The sequence below is a fragment of the Muntiacus reevesi genome, chromosome 6, assembly GCF_963930625.1.
Source record: "Muntiacus reevesi chromosome 6, mMunRee1.1, whole genome shotgun sequence".
NCBI lineage: Eukaryota > Metazoa > Chordata > Mammalia > Artiodactyla > Cervidae > Muntiacus > Muntiacus reevesi.
In genome coordinates this window covers 31,420,603-31,446,393 of record NC_089254.1, presented here as the reverse complement: position 1 = coordinate 31,446,393, position 25,791 = coordinate 31,420,603, and the positions used below count along the sequence as shown (strand labels likewise).

At 38.9% G+C, this 25,791-nt stretch overlaps 1 protein-coding gene across 2 annotated transcripts in view; it reads left to right on the top strand.

Moving 5' to 3' along the window:
* The first annotated feature begins 1,290 nt into the window (after window positions 1-1,290).
* Window positions 1,291-25,791, top strand: part of CROT (carnitine O-octanoyltransferase) — a 49,219-nt gene continuing 24,718 nt past the window's right edge. The window contains exons 1-8 of one of the 2 annotated variants that reach the window (XM_065938958.1): window positions 1,291-1,475; window positions 1,786-1,852; window positions 1,937-2,028; window positions 4,622-4,757; window positions 8,133-8,257; window positions 9,554-9,735; window positions 9,913-10,037; window positions 13,244-13,352. In XM_065938958.1, coding sequence (XP_065795030.1) covers window positions 4,643-4,757; window positions 8,133-8,257; window positions 9,554-9,735; window positions 9,913-10,037; window positions 13,244-13,352 — 656 coding nt within the window. In that variant the 5' untranslated portion in view covers window positions 1,291-1,475; window positions 1,786-1,852; window positions 1,937-2,028; window positions 4,622-4,642. The remainder of the gene's footprint in view (window positions 1,476-1,785; window positions 1,853-1,936; window positions 2,029-4,621; window positions 4,758-8,132; window positions 8,258-9,553; window positions 9,736-9,912; window positions 10,038-13,243; window positions 13,353-25,791) is intronic. The other variant, XM_065938957.1, reaches the window with a different exon arrangement.

The following is a 25,791-nucleotide window of genomic DNA, read 5'->3' as shown; positions in this document are numbered from 1 at the left end:
AACATCCAGAACATAGCATCTAGATACTGAGAGAAGTCCCCCCCCTCCCCCCTGCATCTTCAGAAATCACAACTTTATAATCCCTATCTAAAGCCTTATTTGGCCTGATATGTTTCAGAAATCAAAACATTTATCAGAAAAGATTGTCTGCCACTATTATGTAACATCACTAGTGCAGAAGATGCACTGCAACCAAACTCATTCATATTTTCGCAGAGAACTTAACAAATACTCATTTGTATCCTGTTTCCTTCTGGTCAGTTTTTACAGGGTTAGGAAAAGATTGGGGCCTGGAACGGACATGTTAATTTGAAATCCGGTTATTTATATTTGATATCCAGTTCACAGTCACTGTAAACTATTGGTCTTTTCTTTCACAAAAATGAAAGTGTATTTAAAATGAAAACTGAAACAGTGTATTTCCAGGAGTAAATGTAAAATAGATTTGCTTGTGAAGCTATGTTCATTGTATTGTGATCGTTCTCCTCACTTGCCTGGTTCCCTCTGGTTAAAAACTCCATTTCTTGGTGCGACAGTAGAAGGCATCAGGTCAGCCTGAAGCCTGCAGTGTGAGTCCCTGCCCGCTTCAAGGACCTCGGGCAGCGGGAAGAACTGCGGGAGGGTGGGGAAGCTCCCACAGCCCAGTGCTGCGGGTGTCTACGCTGGGCAAACTTCAGCCTCGGAGGATGAAGCAAAAGAGAGACCACGTGGGGATTTATGTGGTTACTGTTCTCTTGGTAGGACATGGAGGGAACGACAGTATTCCTCCTTAAGGCACTGGTATAAATTCTTACTTGGGAGTTACAAAAGTGACAAGGAGTTCTTCACTTTGGGAAGAGCGGCTGCTAAGTAGGAGCTGGAGCTAGAAGAGGACAGCGCAGCGAGTCTTGCACAGCTTGCGTGAAAATGGGCCATTTGTTCTTATACCGGTTCCAGAGAGTCAGGCACCTGAGCGGAGCGCGGCCGGCCCTCAGCTCCAGCCACGTCCCGAGTGAGGCGCTGTGGTCCACCAGCTGCAGGCTGTAAACTACTGCCAGGCTGGGTTCGGACTGTGGCCCTTAGCGCCCGCCCGCCAGGCCTGTCGGTCGCCGGCAGCCTGAAAGGCTGCCCGGGACCAGGAAAGCCCGAGACAGGCGGGGCCAGGTCACGAGACGGCGCAGGCCCGGCCCGCCCTCCGCGCCTGTAAGGAGGGGGCGGGACCCTCACGGCATCCCAACCAATCCCCGTTCCCCGGTGACCGCGGGGCGGGACCCTCGCGGCTTTCCGTCCAATTCTCGCTCCGCTGGGCGTGAGGGGAGTAGGCCGGTGCAGCTGGGGGCTGCGGCGGAGTTGGTGGAGTTGCGCTCCTTCCCTCTCTCCCCCAACATTTTGGGGGTGGGGAGAAGTTAAGGACAGAGTTAAATGGTGTAGAGCCGTCGAGGTGACAGGACTCGGCGGAGGTGACTTCGGGCATCTCGCAGGCCGGGGTCTGAGAGGTACTCCTGAAGTTGGGCCGCTGGGCTGGTCCGTGGTGGTGCTTCGTTAGATTGCTGTCCCCTGGTGGCTTTTAGGGTGTGCGGAGCTGCCTTTGCTTTGGTGGGGGGCGTCTCCGAGCTCTCGTCGCCCCTCCTCCTGTCTCTAGAGCCAGGCTTTGAACTTGCAGCCCTGCGATAAATTGCCAGCACCAGGTCCCTGGGCACCGGGAGGTACATTGTTATGGGGGCTTATCTAACGGAAGGGAGTGCGGTTGTCCTAGTAGTTAACCTAGTTAATCCGTGTGGTAATTTTTATCTAACTTTCTGGCAGATGGACTTTTTGCGTGTGTTTGCTGTGAGTTCCGAAAGGATGAGACTTGGCGCCTCCCAACCCTTCAGTTGTGTATCTTCCACCCTTTTTCACTCGTTGTTGTTAATGTTTCACCCCTGCAATTGTTAAGCTTGTTTTCGTCCGCCCACAGTTCACCAGCTCACTTCACACCCCTGTGGGTCCTGAGCAGAATTGTTGCAACAAGCACTGGGCAGTCCTAAACAACTCATCTTGGTTTTACCGGTATGTGGTAATCTATGCCTTTTATTTCTGTTCCCTGATTCTGTTTTGTACTCAGAGTTTCCATCTTCCGGCTCCCAGGTGGCCCACTGTAATTAAGTCCGGCCTCATCACTTTCCTAAAGCATTTATTTATAGGTTCTTTTGGAATTGTTTTATTCAGGAGTTGTGATTGAGAGTTCAAAGCAATCCTCCATGAAAGAACTGATAATTCGTATTTTTACTGTGTACCTCTTGCTGAATTAAGACTGTAGTGAGTATGGAGTTGATAGTCGTGGTCTCAGATGCCTAGAGTCTTAAGTGGCATGGATGTATACAGAGGATAGCTTGTTTTTCTGCATAGGTGTATTAGTTTCTTATTGCTACATAACAATTTATCACAAACCTAACAGTTAAAAAACAAATTTATTAACTGGCATCTCTATAGATGCAAAGTTTGGGTAGGTTTAGCTGGGTTCACTGCTTACTGTCTCACAAAGCTGAAATGAATTTGTTGGTCCAGGCTTTCTGAGGGAGAACCCGTCTTCAGATTCATTGAGGTTGTTGGTAGAATTAATTTCCATGCAGAATTAATTTCCATTAGGACTGAGGTTCTTATTTCCTCACTGGCTGTCACCTGGGGCCTCTCTCAGTTCCACAGGAGCATGTGCATTTTCAAAGCCAGACAACACCTTCAACCCTTTTCATGCTTTTAATCTCCCTGACTCATCTTCTGCCACCTCTTGGAGAAAACTTTCTGCTCCTTAGAGCCCAAGTGATTAGATTAGGCCCACCTGGCTAATCCCTCTCCTTTGATGTCAATTTTGCAATAACACCAACACAGTCCAAGAAGTGATAATCTCATATTCACAGGTTCTGGGTATTAGAGGGTGCAGAATCAAGAGGGTCACTTACAGAAATCCTGCTTAACTTGATGTGGTTGTCTCAAAACTAGATTATTTTTATAATTCAGTTTTGAAGGTATTAAGGAAAAAACCCTAACAACGACTCTCATTATTTGAGTATCCTCTCTACAGACAAAGAAATTCAGATAAAGTTATTTGTCCCAGGGCATGTGAGTAGAAAATGATGAGTTGGCATTTGGACCCAGATCTGCATTTCCTTTAGTCCTAAAGCCATGTTTATGGATGGTCACAGTGAAGTGCAGTCAGCCATTTAGATAGGAAAAATCTGAGGAATTGGGATATTTGTTGTATCTCAGTTTTGGATTATCTCTTTATATTAGTGGTGTAGGCTAAGCTCTTCTTCCTTAACAAAGAAAGCCAAACTACAGTGGCGTAAGTAAAATGGTTTTTTGGTGGTGGTGGTGGTTTTTGTGTGTTTTTCTCATACATCTAGAGGAAGGAGTCCAGGGCTAGTAGGAAGATGCTAACAGCCTCAATACCTGTCTCCTATAAATGGGTCCAAAGTGCTAGTCCAGTTGGCGCTTTCCTGCTTGCTAGTGAGGAGGAGAGAAAGCAGAGGAGAACACCTGTAGTTCCTTACAGGGGCATGGTCTGGAGGCAGCATACACATCCAAACGCCATACCGAGCTCCAAGGGAGAGTAGGAGAGATACAGCTGTGTGGCCTGCTACCCAACTGAGACGGGATTCTGTTAAGAAAGGGCGAGAATTATATTGGCTTAAAGCAGTCTCTGCTACACCATTGTTTTTTTTTTATATATAATGTTTTATTCTGTAACTTTCTGTGAGTGGAGTATACTTTTTGACTTTGCTATTAGTTTTAACAAGTAGTATTTGAAAGGACAGGAAGTTTTTTTTTTTTTTTAAGGACAGGAAATTCTTAATCAATATTACTGTTCCTTGATTTCTCAGCTGCTATTTTAATATATAATTTTAAAGACTTCTTTGAGGAATTTCTTTTTCTATTCACATTTTGTGTTACTTTGATTTCTCTAAAAGTTAATACATCTGGAAAATGTTCAAGATTGCTTTATGATACTTGATCATTTTGTGTAGGCCTCACACCACTGCACAATTAGGTTACAGCAGTTTATGACTTATGCATTATGTTGATTGATGCATTCCATAATATTTTGTAAGTTTATGATTTAATGACTCTTCCATGCCTTTTCATATTTTCCTCTTGAAATTTTTCTCTCAGTTCATTATCCTTTTCTACACATTTGCATTCTGCCTACCCATTTTGACTTACTGTAAGTCCCCTCTCCCACTATCAGGTATGGGAGGAAGATTATGGTCAAACAGATCCGTATTTGAGTTGTTGGTTTGATCTTAGGCAATTTACTAAATCTCTGAGATTTGACTTCTTATGTAAAATGGCAGTGAATGCCATTTTCATAGAATGAAGATGAAGGAGATGACATGTTTCTATCATACTTACTGCAATACTTGGCCAGTATTCAGTGCTCAAAAAAATATAGTAATCTTGAGGATCACTCCTTGACCTCTAGCAATTTGAGTCTCTGTTTTTGTTTTTTTTTATTGATTTTCTCTCTGTGATGAATCTGTGAATTCCTAAGGACTAGAACCAAGTCCTAGATATACTGTGATCCCTAAATACTGATGTAGTGGATTGAAACGAGTACCTAAAAGAATATTTACAAGATTTAATTATGAGAGCTTTTTTTCTACAGTGTTTCTATTGTGACTGCATCATGGAAAATCAACTGGCTAAATCCACTGAAGAAAGGACATTTCAGTACCAAGATTCCCTTCCATCACTGCCTGTTCCTTCACTTGAAGAATCATTAAAAAAATACCTTGAATCAGGTATGTTTGTGATCTTTTAATGTATGTTAATACTGCTAGCAGCTTAACTGTGAAATTGTCAGAAGTTGATGAGGGTCTAATTGTTTTGTCCTCTAGGCTCATGATAATTAAAAGTATCCTTAAAATGTCCAAAACATTTCTGTCTTTCTCTCATGTTAATTTTTCTATAGTTTAAAAAGCCAAGTAGTACTATTAGGTTTTTATGCTACTCATGCTTGATTGTTTGGCTGAGTATAGAATTCTGGGTTGAAAATGACTTTTCTTAAGTTTTGAGGGGACTCTTTCTCTTGAGAAACCTGATGCTGTTCTGGTGTTTGACCTTTTACATGTGACCTGTTGTTTTTCACTCCCTAGATGTGTTTGGAAACACATTTCTTTGTCTCTGTTATTCTGAATATCCCAGTGATGTATCATGATGTATAGGTATTTTCATTATTTCTCTGAACATTCAGTGGGTCCTTTCTGTTTAAAAATTACGTTCTTCAAAAAAAAAAAAGTTCTTCAGTTCTAGGAAATTATTTTTTTTTGATTAGAGGAAAATTGCTAGCAATCCCACTCCTGAGCATACACACTGAGGAAACCAGATCTGAAAGAGACACATGTACCCCAATGTTCATCGCAGTACTGTTTATAATAGCCAGGACATGGAAGCAACCTAGATGCCCATCAGCAGACGAATGGATAAGGAAACTGTGGTACATATACAGCATGGAATATTACTCAGCCATTAAAAACAATTCATTTGAATCAGTTCTAATGAGATGGATGAAACTGGAGCCCATTATGCAGAGTGAAGTAAGCCAGAAAGATAAACACCAATACAGTATACTAACACATATATATGGAATTTAGAAAGATGATAACAATAACCCTATATGCAAGACAGAAAAAGAGACACAGATGTATAGAACAGACTTTTGGACTCTATGGGAGAAGGCGAGGGTGGGATGATCTGAGAGAACAGCATCAAAACATGTATATTATCAAGTGTGAAACAAATCGCCAGTCCAGGTTGGATGCATGAGACAAGTGCTCGGGGCTGGTGCACTGGGATAACCCAGAGGGATGGGATGGGGAGGGAAGTGGGAGGTGGTTTCAGGATGGGGAACACATGTAAATCCATGGCTGATTCATGTCAGTGTATGGCAAAAACCACTACAATAGTATAAAGTAATTAGCCTCCAACTAATAAAAATAATTGGGGGAAAAAACAAATAAATTCTAGAAAAAAAAAAAGAAAATTGCTTTATAATGTTGTATTGGTTTCTGCCATACAACAAAACAAATCAGTCATAATTATATGTATATCCCATCCTTGAGCATCCCTCCGCTGCACCATTCCACGCCAGAAATTTTTAAAGTATCACTTGTAGTTTTCTCCTCTCTTTTTTTCACTCTCTTTCTGAGAGAAGCTCCTATTACTTGGATCTGGTTCTTCTGGGCAAAGTTTTTAATTGAAAAGTTGTTTTCTTTTCATTTTATTAGTGAAAGTGAGCATGTTAGTCACTCAGTCATGTCCAACTCTTTGCAACTCCATTGCCTGCAGCCCACCAGGCTTCTCTGTCCATGGAGTTCTCCAGGCAAGAATACTGGAGTGGGTTGCCATTCCCTTCTCCAGCAGATCTATCTGACCCAGGGATTAAACCCAGTTCTCCTGCATATTGCAGGCCGATTCTTTACCTTCTGAGCCACTTGTCCCTTTTTGGTCCATTTAATATTTGGCATTATCAGTCCTTTTTTGGTCTGACTCCTACATGAAAGGCTTTCCTCTAATATGTGGCAATCCTTTGTCTTTCACATTTGAGTCAGATTCTGAGAAGCTTATGGGGAGCTCTGAGTGTGTGGGTAGACCTTGGTGACCTGTGGGCCTTATAATGAACCATAAAGGGTAATAGGGCAGAGATCTAGAAGTTCTATTGGGACATATCCAAACGCCCAAACTCCTTTTTCTTAGACTGATATTTTCCCCAAAGAAGAATTCTCTCATCTTTTGTTAAGAAGGCAGAAGCCTGATGGCTAGTGTTTGGAGAGCTGAGTGGAGGAAGAGGCAGGAGGGATCATTGTTCTAGTGTGCACTTTCATTGTTAACCCTCTTTTTAAAATGTGAGCTGGAATTCATGTATTCTGCTAGTTTGGTACAACTTCTCCTAAGGGTAAACTTTCATATTTCTAACGCTATTGGGAGGGAGGACGTTGTCTGACTTTCTGGAGTGTAGGAGATTCACAAGGACGAGTGTGGATGGGGTGGTTGTCAGCTGCTTTTACAGGCATTGAAGCAGTCGTACTGTTTTCAGCCTCATATTGTCCCTTATCTTTAGAAGTCTGTGTGTCTTGAATTTTTGAACCTTCCTAGAGTTCCACTGCAGGACTTGGCTTGCTTGGGTTTGCACCAAACCCTCCTTACCCTCCCACTTCCTTCTACTTGCTAGGCTATGGATACTTCGTTCATTCTGTGGTCAGTCACCATTTCCCCACCTGTTTTCTAATTTGTAAAATGTTAACCTCTCTGCTGTCCTCTCTTCTTTCATGTTCTTTGTCCTTATACTTTTTTAGTAATTCTCATTTTAGTGAGTTACTAGAAGTGAAGATACATTTATCAACTTAGTTCCCTTTGTTTAACTGGAAGACCTCTGATTTTCTTTATTTTTTTTCTCACCGACTTTCATCTGGGAATTCTAGTTTCTTTTTTAAAAAAACTTTCTGATTGTTCACTTGTGCTGTCTGAATGCAGCTATTTAAATTAACGTTAAGATTTTGAGGAGGCAAAAATAAATTAAAAGGAAGATATTAATGCCCCTTGATTTCTAATTAAGGGATTTCTACTTTCATCTATAGCTTAATTTTCAGAACACTTGGTTTTCATGGACTAGGCACCCTGTATTCTGTGTATGTGTTCTTGAAGAAAATCGTTATTGGCTACAAGTGATCTTAAACTGCTCTGGGAAGGCTTTACACTTAAATCTACATATATGCTGCATTTACATTCATAATGTGTAAGGCTCTGCTTGAACGTTAATGGAAAGAAGCTTTTAATTTCTCACAGTAATGGCTAAACAGGATTTACTTTCCTATTGGACTAATAACTAGGTGATAGTCCTGTGTGTCATTTTAACTATCATTGTCTGGAATGATTTTAAAATAATTTTGGGAGAAACAGTTATCAGACTGCATAGTATCCACTGTTTTATTTTTTGAAGTATTTTGCATTATTGCTTTTCAGCCATTTTCATGTTATAAAGTCTAGTTTAGTGGACTGCTCTAATATATATATAAGTATTTTATATAACTAAGTCAAGATTTATATAAGTAATAATAGAGGTGAGTTTGTGGTACTTGACGTCTAAATACTTTAATGCGTATTTCTTCCTTTTACAGTAAAGCCATTTGCAAATGAGGAAGAATATAAGAATACTGAAGCAATTGTCCGGAAATTTCAAAATGGTATTGGAGAAAAATTGCAGCAGAAATTACTTCAAAGAGCAAAAGGAAAAAGAAACTGGGTATTTATGTTATTGTATTTATTAGAATATTGATACTTAATGAAAAGTAAACATGTATCTAGCTTTCATTTTTAAATTATTACTGTAGAATATACTGTAGAATACTATTACTTAGAATTATACTGTAGAATCCTTACAGCTACTGTTGTCTTTATCATCCAAAAGAATGAATGAATTGTTTAACTCTGGGGAGTTTCAAGTATTGTGTGTGGGTTCCTCTTATTATGTGGGGGAACTTGGTAAAATGCAGAATTCCTGGGACCAGTGATTCTGATTCAGTATCTCTGGAAAGGGGGCCCAGATATCCTTATTTAACTACCCTATGCAGGTCATCTTTAGACCATGTTTGAGAAAAACGTTTTGTCCAGATAATCATAGCCTAAAAAAAAGCCCAAAATACTAAAATAGATATCACATTGATGGTGTGCAAATATTCATACAGTGCATAGGAGAAAAGGGCCATTAGAAAACTGGAGTGAAGAATGGTTATGAGTATTCTGTGTTTCAGTTGGATAGATTGAGGAAACATTGGTATAAAGATCTCAGTAATTTTTCACAAGGAATCTTCTTTGATTTTTCATCTTTAACAACTGTACTTCTATAGGATGAGTTTTCATCATTTTAAGATACAGCCTTAGTCTAGAAATAATGTTTGTAACTATCATTTAGTTTTAGAAGTAAAAGGCAAACTGATCTTTTTATTGTTCGTTAGATACCTATGATGTAGTAATACAAGTTTATATGTCTAGATTCCTTTTTTTCTCAGTTTTGAGCCTTCAGTGACTTTAAATTAGGGTAAAGGTTAAAGAAGTCATTGTTCTGCCTGTATCCTCTTCACTTATATTTTTCCAAACGACTGACTATAGCTTGTAACATCAAATTCTTCAAAAAGAGCTCCAGGTAATTTGATGAGATCCACTTACTTACACATGAAATTCAATTGCAATTGTGAACAGGTACTCTGGGAAAACACACCTAGGGTGCTTTGTTGGATATTGATGATTTTAATATGCTCTGTCTGAAGGTGTTTCTTTCAATGCTTTCCTGTTTCATGTTTTTGATAATGTAGTTATACTTGAACAGTACTTAATTCAGATCCCATAATTCCAAAAGAAAGAAATGATCACAATAGCATTTTTACTATTTGTAATGATTTAAAATGAAATGTTTTTAAGTGTTGAAGAGTAATTAAAGAAAAAAGAACAAATAGAGCTTTTTTTTTTCCTTCTCAGCAGTTACACCTTCAGGTATTGATACTATCAATAGTATTAGGCTGATGTTCTTAATTTCTTTTAGCTGGAAGAGTGGTGGCTGAATGTTGCCTACCTGGATGTTCGTATACCATCACAACTGAATGTCAACTTTGGGGGTCCTACAAGCCAGATTGAACACTACTGGCCTCCAAAGGAAGGCACACAATTGGAAAGAGGAAGTATAAGTCTTTGGCATAACTTGAACTACTGGCAGCTATTAAGAAAGTAAGGATAGTTATGTCAATTCAGTTACATATTTACCCAAAGTCTCTGGTGGCGAAATGTTGAGAAGCTTAATTTACTCATTTGGGGATGAATACTATAGGTGTGACTATTCGGTTTAAAAGTTCTATAATGATTTCTTGGTCAATATTCTTTTGTTTGTTTGTTTGTTTTTAATAGAGAAAAGTTAGCTGTTGAAAAAATTGGAAATGTTCCTCTAGATATGAATCAATTCCGAATGCTGTTTTCCACCTGCAAGATTCCAGGAATTACTAGAGATTCAATTATTAATTATTTTAGGACTGGTAAGTAGAAAACGTTTGTACTTTTTCTGGTAAAAGCATTGGGATTTGGATAGTTGTTTTTTTTTTTTTTTTTTTAAGATTGATTTATTTAATTTATGGCTGTCTGGGTCTCTGTTGCTGCACTCGGCTTTCTCTGGTTGTGGTGAGTGGGGGCTTCAGTAGTTGCAGCACCCGGGCATAGTTGTTCCTCAGCATGTGGGATCTTCCCGGACCAGGGATTGAACCCTTGTCCCCTACTTTGGCAGATGGATTCTTTACTACTAAGTCACCAGAGCAGCCCCAGGATTTGGGTGGTTTTGCTGCAGTTTTTCTGTGACGCTGTGGAATGTACTCTTTTTTTTTTGACTGTGCTGTGTGCCTTATAGGATCAGTTCCCTGACGAGGGACAGAACCCAGGCCCAGAGCAGTGAAAGTGTCAGGTTCTGACCACTGAGCTGCCAGGGAGTTCCCGTGATGTTATGGAACATACTATTTTGAAGAATATTTCTTACTGGATTTTAACTAGTTTTATTGGATTTTGATTTGGACTATTCATAGAAAGACTAGGCTTTCTATGAACTTTATCGTTCAGCCATAGTGATTTAACTGGAAGTAATTTATAGAAATGGATTTTTTTTGAAACTGTGTCTTAACATAGTTCAATACAAATCCTAGTGCTTACATTGCATCATTTGATAGTTTGAAATGGTCGTTTTGGAAAATGGGAAAAGCACACATTCTGTACAAACGTAGGGTACCTAAACAGTGTTGAAATGTGTGTTTATGAGTTTAAAGTTAGAATATATGGTATATTGTATTTTTTCTTAAGCAGCTGCAGTGGAAGAGGGAGTGAAGGATTTTTGCAAGGGAGAAATTATAATCCTGGGTATGGAATCTACTCTGGTTAAGGAGAAAATCGAAGAAATTATGTGTTGATGGGGATAACAGCGTGCTAGCCACTGCAGCTACGATGCTCGTCTCAGTAAGGAAGTAATACTTAGGCCTGGTTTGAAGTTTCTGCTGTTTTTTGTTTTTTGTGTGCATGCTAAGTTGCTTCAGTCATGTCTGACTCTCTGTGATCCCATGGACTGTAGCCTGCCAAGCTCCTCTGTCCATGGGATTCTCCAGGCAAGAACACTGGAGTGGGTTGCCATTTCCTTCAGCGCATGAAAGTGAAAAGTGAAAGTGAAGTCGCTCAGTCATGTCTGACTCTTAGCGACCTTATGGACTGCAGCCTACCAGGCTCCTCTCCTACAGCCTCCAGAAGGAACCCAGACTCGGGGACAACCCTCATTTTAGCCCAGAGAGACACTTTTCAAACTTGTAGTCCCCAGAGCTGTAAGACAATAAAATTTTCTTGTTAGTGGTGATTTACCACTAAGTTAGTGGTAATATTGAATGTATTATTACATTTATATTAATAATTTATTACAGCAGTTGTAGAGACATATTCATTCAAATGTTAGCCCATTTTGCAGCACCCTTGCAGTGCTCTATTACATGTTTATATACTTTGTCTTCTCTCTGTAAAGATGGATGAAGTGTTCTGATTCCTAAGGATAGCCCCTCTGCATGATGTCCTGGGCTCCACCACCTCTTGTTTAATCATGGGCCTTGCTTTTGCATTATCCTTCCCTCTGTGCTGCGTTAACAGTTTTCCCTCTTTACTGGGTTGGACAGGTTTGTAATATGTCCCATCTTAAATGGAAAAAATTGACCTCTTGCTTTCTTTCAGTGTCACACCCTAGTCAAAGCCACCATCACCTCTCTGGTTGTTCTCACCTGGACCACTTCAGTTACCTCCTAACTGATCCTGTTATGTATTCTCTTCACGCTTATAATCCCTTCTTCATATGGCAGCTGGAATGCCCTTTGTAAAGTATTAATTAGATGACATTATTACTGTCCTGCTTAAAACCTTCCATTGGCTTCTTTTCCATCATTTTTTAAATTGCAAGCCCTTTCTAAGGCCTGTAGGATGTGGCCCCAGTTTTTTCTGCCATTTTACTCATTTCTCTCTGCTGCAGCTGCACTGACCTTTTTCTCCCTTTAAGCAGACCAGCTCATTTTGCATTAATCCTTTGCACTTCCTGATTCCTTTGCCTGAAGCTCTCTTCCTGCACATATTTCTGTGTTAGCTCTTTTACTTTACTTTGGTCTCATCAAATATCACTCTGATGCTCATCCTTAGGTAACACCCTCTGTCCTTCTCTCCCCAGATGTTAACTTGGCCTCAGGTTTATTTCCTTTTTACAGCCCCAAATTTTAAGTAGTAGAGGACAATAAAAGGTAGTGACGGTAAATGTAAAAGGATATGGAGGTTTGTGAAGGGGAAGAAATGATTTGGAAATAGCCATGAGGGACACAGAGAACACATAAGGAAAGAGGATGTAAGAGGAAAAATAATAGTGCTTTCAGGAAATAGTTCTTCCTCATAGCTGATGAGCAGATATCATGAGAAAACATGTGTAAAGCATTTAGCACATTTCCTTGTACATATCAACCAATCAGTTTGCTTCCAATGGCATTATATGTCTCTCCTAACTTCCTTACTTTTTCGGAGGGAAGAGGCAGAGATCGTATAGGTAGAGCCTTGTCAGAGCCTAGTACTCAAAAAATGGGACTAAGTCAGAATAGTCTGTTATTTACAAATCTCAAAAACAAATAATTCCTTAGTAATTAAGGTGTGCCAAATGAGTCAAACAATTGTCAGTGGCTTACCAGCTGTTATCAGAGCCTTCGGTAACACTACAAATTGGGCAAAATTCTTTCTCCTTGCCACTCAAGCGAAAAGTACCCTTATTGTACTGAAAAATACTTTGCTTAGAAATCCTAGCTAGATATTATTGCAGTTTAATAATCTGATGATCAGTCAACAGTAAAGTAATCCCCCAAAGAAACTTAACTCAAATAACTCTCCTCCTGTACTTCTCTGCAACCCTTTCCCCCTCCCAGCCTACCCATAAATAAAACTAGAAAGCCCTGTAGTAGTATGGAATTTATATGATTCTTAAAGTATACAGAATTTGAAACATGAAAATCTAGATGTTTGACATAGAGAGGTTTCAAGAACATGTATTTATGACATAACTGAAATTTTATCATCTTATTGTTTTTATTCACTTGACATATTAGATGAATATATGATAAATAAAATATTGGAGGAATGATTTTTTACTCTTGCTTTCAGAGATTTGAGTCTTGTGTTTTCTTTTTTTATTTTCCAGAGAGTGAAGGACATTCCCCAAGTCACGTTGCAGTGTTATGCCGAGGCCGAGTTTTTGTCTTTGATGTAATGCATGAAGGATACGTGATGACTGCACCAGAGATTCAGAGGTTTTCAAACTACTTTCTTAAGTCTCATTAGGTCTTAAACTTTTACTTGAGTTTAAAAAAAAATGTTCAACATTACCTTTTAAACAGAGATAGTAAGCTGAGAAATAAGAATTTTATATATGCTAATTTTTAAAAGCCTATTTTTATTTTATTTTTAATTTAAATTATCTTTTCATTTTACTCATTGTATATGAATAAACTCTCCTTGGAGAAAAGATAAACATTACAAACATTACTCATCCCTTTTGCTGCCCCAAAATTAATCACTGTTGCTAGTGTGGTGTGTCCTTCCAGACTTAATGCAGTGAATTTACATGCACATACAGATTTTTTTTTACAAAGAACATATATATATATATTTTACATATGCTGCTGCTGCTAAGTCACGTCAGTCGTGTCCAACTCTGTGCGACCCCATAGACGGCAGCCCAACAGGCTCCGCCGTCCCTGGGATTCTCCAGGCAAGAACACTGGAGTGGGTTGCCATTTCCTTCTCCAATGCGTGAAAGTGAAGTCGCTAAGTTGTGTCCGACTCTTAGTGACCCATGGACTGTAGCTTACCAGGCTCCTCCGTCTATGGGATTCTCCAGGCAAGAGTACTGGAATGGGTTGCCATTGCCTTCTCTGATATTTTACATATAGTATGCGGTAAAAGTGAAAATTACTCAGTCATGTCTGACTCTTTGTGACCCCATGGACTGTAGCCTGCCAGGCTCCTCTGTTCAAGGAAGTTTCCAGGCAAGAATACTGAGTTGGTAGCCATACCCTTCTCCAGGTGATCTTCCCAACCCAGGGACTGAAACCAGGTCTCCCACATTGCAGGCGGATTCTTTACCATCTGGGCCGCCAGGGAAGCACATAGTATGTATTTTATATATACATATACATATATATATATATATATATAGTATGTACATGTAATAGCGTATAAGGAAATGGCACCCCACTCCAGCATTCTTGCCTGGGAAATCCCATAGACAGAGGAACCTGGTGGGCTACAGTCCACGGGGTCACAGAGGGGTGGACACGACTGAGCGACTAAACAGCAAGCAGACTGTTATTTTGGATGTTTATATTTTTAAAGTTAGCATTATGGAAAATTTCCAAAGGTAGAGGGAATTCTATAACGAAGCACCCCCATGTAGTCACTCCTAGATTCAACAGCTATTATATTAACTCCTAGCTTCAACAATTATAAATTCATTGTCTTATTCAACTATACCTCCGTGTGCCCCTCCTGTCACTCCACCACAGATTAAAGAAAATCTCAGACATAATATCCTTTCACCCTTTCACTATAAATAGTAAGCTTCTCTTAGATATAAAGACTCTTAAACATAAAAAAAAAAACCATTATCACACCTAATGACTTTCTTCTCCTAAAATATTAACAAGAATTCTTTAATATATTAATATACAATCAGTTGTTCAAGTTTTCTGGTTTGTCTTCGAAAATTGTATGTATGTGTATATATTTTAAATTATTTTTATTGAGCATTACAAACCTGTACACAAGCACACACAGAAGTCCACAACTAAATACTCATGCATCTACCACCCAGGTCAAGATACAGAACATTTCCATTATACCCCTTGTACCAGAAATCCCCCTTCTCAAGTGTAATCACTTAGCTTGCTTGCAAATTTTATTAATACAAAAAGTGCTGCTGTGAACATTCTTGTACGAGTCTTTGATGTATACATGCGTGCATTTCTGTTCTTTACACTCAGGAGAGGACTTGGGGAATCATAGTTTATGTGTATGTTCAGCTTCAGTGGTCATGCCAGTTTTCCAAAGTATTTGTGCTGATAAACACTTCCCACTCATATAGGAGTGTTGTAGGAGTTCGTTTTACATTCTCAACATGAGGCTTTCGTGGATTTCAAAGTGTCTCTTTGATCATCAGAAATTCTTCATTTGAATGTAGTCCAATCTATCAGTATTTTACCGTATGGATTATACATTTTGTGTACTGTTGAAATTTTTTTCTAATTTTTTAAAATTGGAGTATAATTGCTTTATAATGTTGTGTTCGTTCCTGCCATACAGTTGCACGAATCTACTCTATTTGTACAAATATCCCGCTCCCTCTTGGACCTCCCTCCCTTACTCCCACACTTCTAGATCATCATCACTAAGCTGAGCTCTCGGGGGCATGCCGCAGCTCCCCACTAGCTGTTTTACACATGGAGTGAATCTGTGTCACTGTTACTCTCTCAATTCGTCCTGCCTTCTCCTTACCCTCTCTATGTGAGTAAGACTGTTCTCTGTGTCTTTGTCCCTGTTCTTGCCCTGAAGATAAGTTGAACAATACCATTTCTCTAGATTCCATATATATACGTTAATAAACAGTGTTGGTTTTTCTCTTACTTCACTCTGTATGACAGATCCTAGGTGCATCCACATGACTACAAAGGACCCAATTTCATTCCATTTTATAACTGAGTAATATTCTACTGTGTATGTGTGTGTGTGTATATATTCATATATATATACATATCACATCCTCCTAGTCCATTCATCTGTTGATGGAAGTTTAAATTCCTTCCATGTTCTAGCTGTTATAAATAGTGCTGCAGTGAACACTGGGTACATGTGTCTTTTTAAATTATGGTTTTCTCAGGGTATATGCCCAGTAGTGGGATTGCTAGGTCATATGGTAGCTTTATTCTTAGTTTCTTAAGGAACCTCCATACTGTTTCCCTTAATGGTTATATCAGTTTGCATTCTTACCAACAGTGCAAGAGGATTCCCCTTTCTCCACACCCTTTTCAGCATTTACTGTTTGTAGATTTTTTTTGATGGTGGCCATTCTGATCAGTGAGGTGATACCTCATTGTAGTAGTTTTAATATGCATTTCTCTAATAATTAGGGATGTTGAGCATGTTTTCATGTATTTGTTGGCCATCTGTATGTCTTCTTTGGAGAAATGTCTGTTCAGGTCTTCTGCCCATTTTTTGATTGGGTTTTGTTTTGGAATATTGAGCTGCATGAACTGATTATTTTTAGGGGTTAATCCCTTGTCAGTTGCTTTATTTGCAAATATTTTCTCTCATTCTGAGGGTTATCTTTTCATCTTGTTTATGATTTCCTTTGCTGTGCAAAATCTTTTAAGTTTAATTAGGTTCCGTTTGCTTATTTTTGTTTTTATTTTCATTACTCTAGGATGTGGGTCATAAAGGATCTTGATGCAATTTATGTCATCTAGTGTTCTGCCTAGATTTTCCTCTGAGTTGTGTCGTGTCTGGACTTCCATAAAAAATTTTTTTCCTAACGCATTGTTAGATATTTTCTTACATTGTGCCCTAAACTTTCATTCTTTTATCTTTCACATTTACATTAAAAGTCTGCCTAGAATTGATTTTTGTATGTGACATGAGGAAAGGGGTAGTTTTATGTATTTAAAAATAGTCTTTTAAAAATGATTAATTAGTCAATTTATGTTTGGCTATGCTGGGTCTTTGTTGCTGTGCTTGGGCTTTCTCTAGTTGCCACGAGTGGAGGCTCCTCTTAACTGCGGTGTGTGGGCTTCTCATTGTGGTGACTTCTCCTACTGCAGAACACAAGCTCGAGGGTGCACAGGCTTCAGTAGTTGTGATGCATGGGCTTAGTTGCTCCGCAGCATGTGGAATCTTCCCAAAGGAGGGATCGAACCTGTATTCCTTTCATTGGGAGGCAGATTGTTAACCACTGGACCACCAGGGAAGTCCAGAAAATAGTTTTATTTTAGGTATTTTTCTACAGTTCAGTTCTTTTAGTGAATAATAAGACAATAATATATTCATACTGGAGTAGACATATCTACCTTACTCTTTTTAACTGTCACATAGAATTCCACCAGATGGTCATACTATATAGTTTGACATTTCTCCATATATTCATACTGGAGTAGACATATCTACCTTACTCTTTTTAACTGTCACATAGAATTCCACCAGATGGCCATACTATATAGTTTGGCATTTCTCCTTTTAGTACCCATTGAGGTAGTTTGCATTTGTTACAATAAAAAACAACCAACATTTTCAAGCATGCCTCTTTGTGTATTTGTGAGAAAATATCTATGTATTGACATTAGAAATGAAATTTCTGGAAAAAAAAAATGAAATTTCTGGATCATAGGATACATACCTTTAAATTTTTAAACAAAGATTGTGGTTCATAGCAGGATTATGTTTCCTGCTATTGTTTTAGGAGGATACCTACGGCTCTACATGATTGCTGACATAGTATAATTAAGCTTAAAACATGATGAACTGACCCATGAAAAATGGTTTTTGTTGTTGCCTGAATTGACACATCCCTCATAACTAGTGAAATTGAATATATTTATATATATTTATAGGTCACTTGCATTTTCAACAAGTTGCTTTTGCCTATTTTTCTATTTGCTATTTTTTAATTCTTATTGATTTGTAGCAATTATTTGTCTGGGCACTCATCAGTTAGTAGTTATATGGGTTGCAAACATTTCATTCCAGTTAACAAATTTTTTTCGTAGTTGGACAAGCCATTGTTAATTTTGATATAGACATAAAGATCCATTTTTTAGGTTTTTTGCTTTTGTTTCTTGGATGATCTTTCTGTCTGTTCCAGCTGTATTTTAAAATTTGTTCCAAATTTGACATAAAATAATTGAAGTGAAGTGAAGTCGCTCAGTCGTGTCCGACTCTTTGCGACCCTGTGGACCCCGTAGCCCACCAGGCTCCTCCGTCCATGGGATTGTCCAGGCAAGAATACTGGAGTGGGTTGCCATTTCCTTCTCCAGGGGATCTTCCCAACCCAGGGATTGAACCCAGGTCTCCCGCATTGCAGGCAGACGCTTAAACCTCTGAGCCACCAGGGAAACCCAATAAAAAATTAGGTCAAGCTTATTACTTGGATTACTGAAAACCACTCTCTCAGAAACTGCATACATGTGATCTGTGGTCTGAATTCAGCCTGTAGCCTGTTTTGCTTCGATAACAGAGAATTTGAATTGCTATTTAAAAATCAGGAGAATTCACATAAACATGAACTTCTGTTTTTATTCATATAAAAGCTTGGATTTCTGTTCTTTGAAATAGAAGCCTTGTTTGTTCAGATTGTTAACTCTGATTCAGCCTCACAGCTGGTTTTCTTGCTTCCCTACATTCTCTACAATCATCAGTCCTGTGACTTTAAAAATTCATATTTGATTGAATCTCACCTTTGCTTACAATTCTTGAGTAGTTCCTTGAGGTCTAGCTAACAGTCTCATTTTTTAAACTGTGGTCTCGATCTGACCTTCGCCTGTCCCTTCAACCTTGTCCTGCTCTTCCTCCCTCTGCATCCTATTCTGCCCGATTTCTCTGCTTGTAGTTCTGAAATGTTAGATTATCTGTAATTTTTGTGTGTGCTCATGCTTTCTATTGGACTGCCTTCCCCTGCCTCGTCCACCTTTTAAGTAAGAATTGCTCCTCGTGCTTTGCTTCTGTTCACGTGTCACCACAGGCTTACTACTTTCTATTTTATGTTTTATTTCATAATTTCCCATTCCCTTTCCTCTCTTCATGGCCCAAGGACTTAGCCTCTTATTTATCTCTGTTATATTGATTATTAAATTGTATTGAAGTCATTTATTTCTATATTTTCACATTCAGATGGAGCTCTAAGAGATTACTTAAAGTTTTTTTTTTTTTAATTCCCTCTGCTTAATACAAAGCAGAAAGGTGTGGGTGTGGATGTGTGAGTGAACTGAGTGATTAGGCCAGCCCTATGCATTAGGAAATTTTATTTAGAAACATAAGATACGTATTAGTAGTATAAGATAAATTGGTCAGATTCTGAATCTTATGAGTTGGAGCCTCAAAAGAGATGTGTTAAAATTTGCAGTAATCCAGGGAAAAAGTTAGAGGTTGGGACTTTAGAATATGGAACACTGTTCATAAACAGATTCTACTGTATGGTATAGGGAACTATATTCAATATCTTATAATGAACTATAATGGAGAAGAATCTGAAAAAGAATATATATGTATAAAACTGAGTAACTTTGTTGTATATCAGAAAGTAATACAATGTTGTAAAGGAACTATACTTCAATTTATATATATTTTTAAAAGAGATAAATGCAGAAGAAGTTTTGGAGATAAAATTAATTTGAATTGGTAACTGGATTTAGAAGGAAAGGAAGCTATTACTGAGTAAGTAGATAGTGTTATAACAGAAGAGTAAGTGGCATTTCAATTTTCAGTTTTTTCTTGTTTTTAATACTAGCTTTGAGGCAATTCACATACTACACAGTTCACCCATTTAAAGTGTATATTTCAGCATTTCTTGGAATATTCAGAATTGTGCTGTCATCTTCACAATTAGCTTTAGAACATTTTTGTCACCCTCCAAAGTAACCCTGAACTCATAAGCAGTAATTCCCCATTTGCTCCCCAACTCTTACCCATCCATTAGCAGACATTTCTCATATTTCCCAAATACTCCCATCCTACCAGCCTGAGGTAGCTTTTCTATCTGTTTCACTTGACTTTTTGTCTCTATGGTTTTCCTTCTCTGGACATTTCATATAAATGGACTCTTAAATGGCCTCTTCTGTCTAGGTTCTTTCATTTAGTATACCTTACATTTTCAGCATTCATCCATGCTGTAGTGTCAGCAGTCCCCAATCTTTTTGGCACCAGAGACTGGGTTTCCTGGAAGACAGTTTTTCTATGGACATGGGCTGGTTTCATGATGATTCAAGCGCATTACATTTATTGTGCACTTTCTTTCTATTACTATCACATTGTAATATGTAATGAAATAATTATGCAGTTGTCACTTGTCACTCACTGATAGGGTTTTGATACAAGTCCATAAGCAACTGGTTTATCATGGTCTATGTGATGGGAATACCCGACCTCTTGAGAAACCTGTATGTAGATCAGGAAGCAACAGTTAGAACTAGACATGGAACAACAGACTGGTACCAAATAGGAAAAGGAGTACATCAAGGCTGTATATTGTCACCCTGCTTATTTAACTTATATGCAGAGTACATCATGAGAAATGCTGGGCTGGTTGAAGCACAAGCTGGAATCAAGATTGCCGGGAGAAACATCAGTAATTTCAGATACGCAGATGACACCACCCTTATGGCAGAAAGTGAAGAAGAACTAAATAAAGGGCCTCTTGATGAAAGTGAAAGAGGAGAGTGAAAAAGTTGGCTTAAAGCTCAGCATTCAGAAAACTAAGATCATGGCATCCGGTCCCATCACTTCATGGCAAACAGATGGGGAAACAGTGGCTGACTTTATTTTTCTGGGCTCCAAATTAAAAGATACTTACTCCTTGGAAGGAAAGTTATGACCAACCTAGATAGCATATTAAAAGCAAAAACATCACTTTGTCAACCAAGGTCTGTTTAGTCAAGGCTATGGGTTTTCCAGTGGTCATGTATGGATGTGAGAGTTGGACTATGAAGAAAGCTGAGCCCCGAAGAATTGATGCTTTTGAACTGTGGTGTTGGAGAAGACTCTTGAGAGACCCTTGAACTGCAAGGAGATCCAACCAGTCCATCCTAAAGGAAATCAGTCCTGGGTGTTCATTGGGAGGACTGATGTTGAAGCTGAAACTCCAATACTTTGGCCACCTGATGTGAAGAGCTGACTCATGGGAAAAGACCCTGATGCTCAGAAAGATTGAGGGCAGGAGGAGAAGGGGACGACAGAGGATGAGATGGTTGGATCGCATCACCGACTCGACAGACATGGGTTTGGGTGGACTCCGGGAGTTGGTGATGGACAGGGAGGCCTGGTGTGCTGCAATTCATGGGGTCACAAAGAGTCGGACATGACTAGCGGCTGAACTGAACTGAACTATGCAGTCAGACCTCTTCACTAGTGATAATCTATCTGCAGCCGCTCCCCAGAGCTAGCTAGCCTCACCACCTCACCTCTACCTTAGATCCTCAGGCATTATATTCTCATAAGGAACTCATAATCTAGATCCCTTGCATACACAGTTTACAGCTCCTATGAGAATTGAATGCCCCGCTGATGTGACGGGAGGCAGAACTCAGGTGGTAGTGGGAGCTATGGGAAGTGGCTGTAAATGCAGATGGAACTTTTGCTCACTCACCCACTGCTCACCTCCTGCTGTGTAGCCTGGTTCCTAAGAGGGATTGGAGACTCCTCGTAGCATTTATTAGTACTTCCCTTTTTATGACTGAATAATAATGTGGTTAATGGCTAGACCACATTTTATTTATTTATTTATCAGTTCATAGATGTTTGGGTTGTTTTGACTTTTTGACTGCTGTGAATAATGCTGCTGTGAACATCTGTGTATAGGTTTTTGTGTGGACACTTCTCATGGGTATATCCCTTGGAGTGGAATTGCTGGATCATACTTCTATGCTTAACCATTTGAGGAACTGCCAAACTGTTTTCCAGTATGAGTACGCCATTTTACATTCACATCAGCAGTACTTGAGGGTTCCATTTTTTTTCATTCTCACCAGCACTTGTTATTGTTAGCCTTTTTGATGGTAGCCATCCTAGAGAGTATGAAGTAGGATCTCATTGTGGTTTATAGTTGTGTCTCCGTAATGACGAGATTGAACATACTTTCACGTGCCTATGACTATAAACTCTGGGAGGTAGTGAAGGACAGGGCAGCCTGGTGTGCTGCAGTCCATGGGGTCACAGAGTCGGATACGACTTAGCGACTGAACAAAAACTTGGAGAAATGTCTGTTCAAATCCTTTACCAACTCTTAATTGGGTTATTTGTCTTTTTTATTAATGAGTTGTAAAACTTCTTTATATATCCTAGATGTAAGTCCCTTATCAGATACATAAATTACGTATATTTTTGTCCGATTCTAGTGTTTACTTCGCTTTCTTCATGGTTGCTTGTGAAGGGCCAACATTTTAATTTTGATAGAGTTCAGTTTATCTATTCCTCAGTTATTTGTACTTTTAGTGTCATATCTTAGAAACCATCCCCTAATCCATAGTCATGAAGAGATAACTATGTTTTTTTCTAAGATCTGTTTTGTCTTAATTTGTCGGAAGAGGTCAGGGAGATAATTTTTAAATGTATACTTAATTTGGAACGTTGGCAGAAATTGAGGTGGATATATCTGACAAGCATTTGGAAATTTGGTACTAGAAATTTAGAGAGAAAATAGGGTTAAAGTTAGAGACTTGGTTGCCTCTTAGGTAAAGGTGATAATTGAAGGTATTCAAGTAGTGGGTGAAATTACCAAAGAAGAAACTTGTAGAAGAGGTTGGGAGAGGCCAGTGAGGGGAAATTTGGGAAGACACATTTGATGGTGGATAGAGAACAACAGTCAATGAAAAAGACCAAGTAGTCAGTGAGTTAGAAAGACCACAGTGTAACAGTGCTACAGAAGCCAAGGCAGAGAGAATTTCAAGATTGACTCCTGGGTGGTAAACGACTTTATAAAGAGAAAAATGAGACTGAGATAAAGCTGCGAGATCTCACGGGATGCCATTGCTGTTATTCAGAAACACATTTTCAAGATAATCATTGGAGGACAAAACCCGATTACAGTACATTAAAAGAATGAGTGGAAAGTAATGAAGGCAGAAAGATTTTGAGGAAATATCAAGGATAAAATATTTTAAAATATGTATGATTCTGAAATGTAAATATTGTTAATACAAATTTTTGTGCTTTTAAATATCAAAAATTGCATGTGTACTGAAAACAAGTCCATAGATAGTCAAATTGAAGGAGAAGAGGGGTAATTACAGTTACCAAATCTGTACCTCTTTTTACAATATGAATAGAGAAGTTATTTTTAAACCACCTTTGAGGTATGATTGACATATGAAACTGTGCATATTTTTCTCTGTACAACTGGATGAGTTTGGAGATAAGTTTACACTGATTAAACTATTATCATAATGGATACCATAAACATATTCATCACCTCCAAAGGTGTCCTTCCCTCTTTATTTTTTAAAAAAATTTTGGTGGTAAGAGCACTTATCTTAAGATCTACCCTCTTAGCAAATTTTTAAGAGTACAGTACAGTATTATTAACTACAGCACTGTGCTGTACAATAGATCTCTAGGACTTACTTACCTTGTATAACTGAAACTTTGTGTCACTTGACAGTTCTGCGATTAGTCGCTCAGTCCTGTCCGACTCTTTGTGATCCCATGGACTGTAGCCCACCAGGCTTCTCTGTCCCTGGGGATCTCCAGGCAAGAATAGTGGATAGCCATGTAATAAATGTTTGCCATGCCCTTCTCTCAGGGATCTTCCCAATCCAGGGATTGAACTCAGGTCTGCATGGCAGACGAATTCTTTACTGATTAAGTCACCAGTGAAGCCCAAGAATACTGGAGTGGATAGTCTATCCTTCCTCCAGGAGATCTTCCTGACCCAGGAATCGAACCACAGTCTCCTGCATTGCAGGTGGATTCTAATGCCTCCTCATTTTCTCCTTAGCCCCTGGCACCCGCCATTCTTTTCTGCTTCTAAGAGTTTTATCTATTTTAGATTCCACATATAAGTGATACCGTGTAGTATTTCTTCTGTGTTTAGCTTATTTCATTTAGGATAGTATCCATCAGGTTCATTCACATTGTTGCAAACAGTGGAATTTCTTTCTTAAAGCGGAATAAAATTCCATTTGTATGTTTATACCACATCTTGTTTATTCATTCATCTATCATTAAATATTTAAGTTGCTTTTGCCTCTTGGCTATTGTGAATAATACTGCAAGGAACATGGGAATGCGGTGTCTCTTCGAGACCCTAGTTTCAGTTCCTTTGGATCTGTACACAGAACTGGGATTGCTGGATCATATAGTGTCTCTAATTTCTTGAGGAACCTCCATAGTTTTCTACAGTGGCTGCACCAGTTGATGGTTCCACCCGAACTGCAGAAGGGTTCTGTTTTTCTCCACATCATCATCAGTGCTTGTTACTGCTTGTCTTTTTGGTAATAGTCATTCTGACAGGTGTGAGAGGATATCTTATTGTACTTTTTATTTACACTTCCCTGATAATTAGTGATGTTGAGCACTTTTTCATGTACCTCTTGGTCATTTTTATATCTTCTTTGGAGAAATGTCTGTTCAATTCCTTCACCCATTTTAAAATCAGGTTGTTTGGGTTTTTTTGCAATTAAATTGTGAGGGTTCCTTGACCTCTCATCAGGTATATGGTTTGCAGATATTTTCTCATATTCTGTAGTTTGCTTTTTCACTTCACTGTTTCCTTTACAGTGCTGAAGCTTTTGGTTTGATGTAATCTCATTTGTCTATTTTTACCTTTGTTACCTGTGCTTTTGATATCATATCTAAGAAATGATTGCAAAAGGTTAATGTCTAGAAGCTTTTGTCCCATATTTTCTTCCAGGAGTTTTACTGTTTCAGGTCTAATATTTAAGCCTTAAATCTATTTTGAATTGATTTCTGTGTAAGGTGTAAGGTATAAGATAGGGGTCCAGTTTCATTCTTTTTATGTGGTGATGTCCCCAACACTGTTTACTTAAGGGACTATCCATTTCCCATGTATTCTTGGACTCCTTGGCACCTCAGTTGACTGTAAGTGGATTTATTTTTAGGCTCTCTGTTCAGTTCCATTGACCCATATGAGTGTCATTTGTGCCATATTGTTTTGATTACCATAGCTTTGTTTGGGTTGGCCAAGATGTTACAGAAAAACCCTAATGAACTTTTTGGTGAACCAAGTATACGTTTGGAAAACTCAGCAGTGGCCACAGGACTAGAAAAAGTCAGTTTTCATTCCAATCCCAAAGAAAGGCAATGCCAAAGAATGCTCAGACTACCACCCAATTGCACTCATCTCACACACCAGCAAAGTAATGCTCAAAATTCTCCAAGCCAGGCTTCAACAGTATGTGAACCGTGAACTTCCAGATGTTCAAGCTGGATTTAGAAAAGGCAGAGGAACCAGAGATCAAATTGTCAACATCCATTAGATTATCAAAGCAAGAGAGTTCCAGAAAAACATTTATTTCTGCTTTATTGACTATGCCAAAGCCTTTGACTGTGTGGATCACCACAAACTGTGGAAAATTCTGAAAGAGATGGGAATACCAGACCACCTGACCTGCCTCCTGAGAAATCTGTATGCAGGTCAAGAAGCAACAGTTAGAACTGGACATGGAACATAGACTGGTTCCAAGTAGGAAAAGGAGTACGTCAAGGCTGTATATCGTCACCTTGCTTATTTAATTTCTATGCAGAGTACATCATGAGAAACGCTGGGCTGGAAGAAGCACAAGCTGGAATTAAGATTGCCAGGAGAAATATCAATAACCTCTGATATGCAGATGACACCACCCTTCTGGCAGAAAGTGAAGAGAAACCAAAGAGTCTCTTGATGAAAGTGAAAGAGGAGAGTGAAAAAGTTGGCTTAAAACTCAACATTCAGAAAACTAAGATCATGGCCTCTGGTCCCATCACTTCATGGCAAAT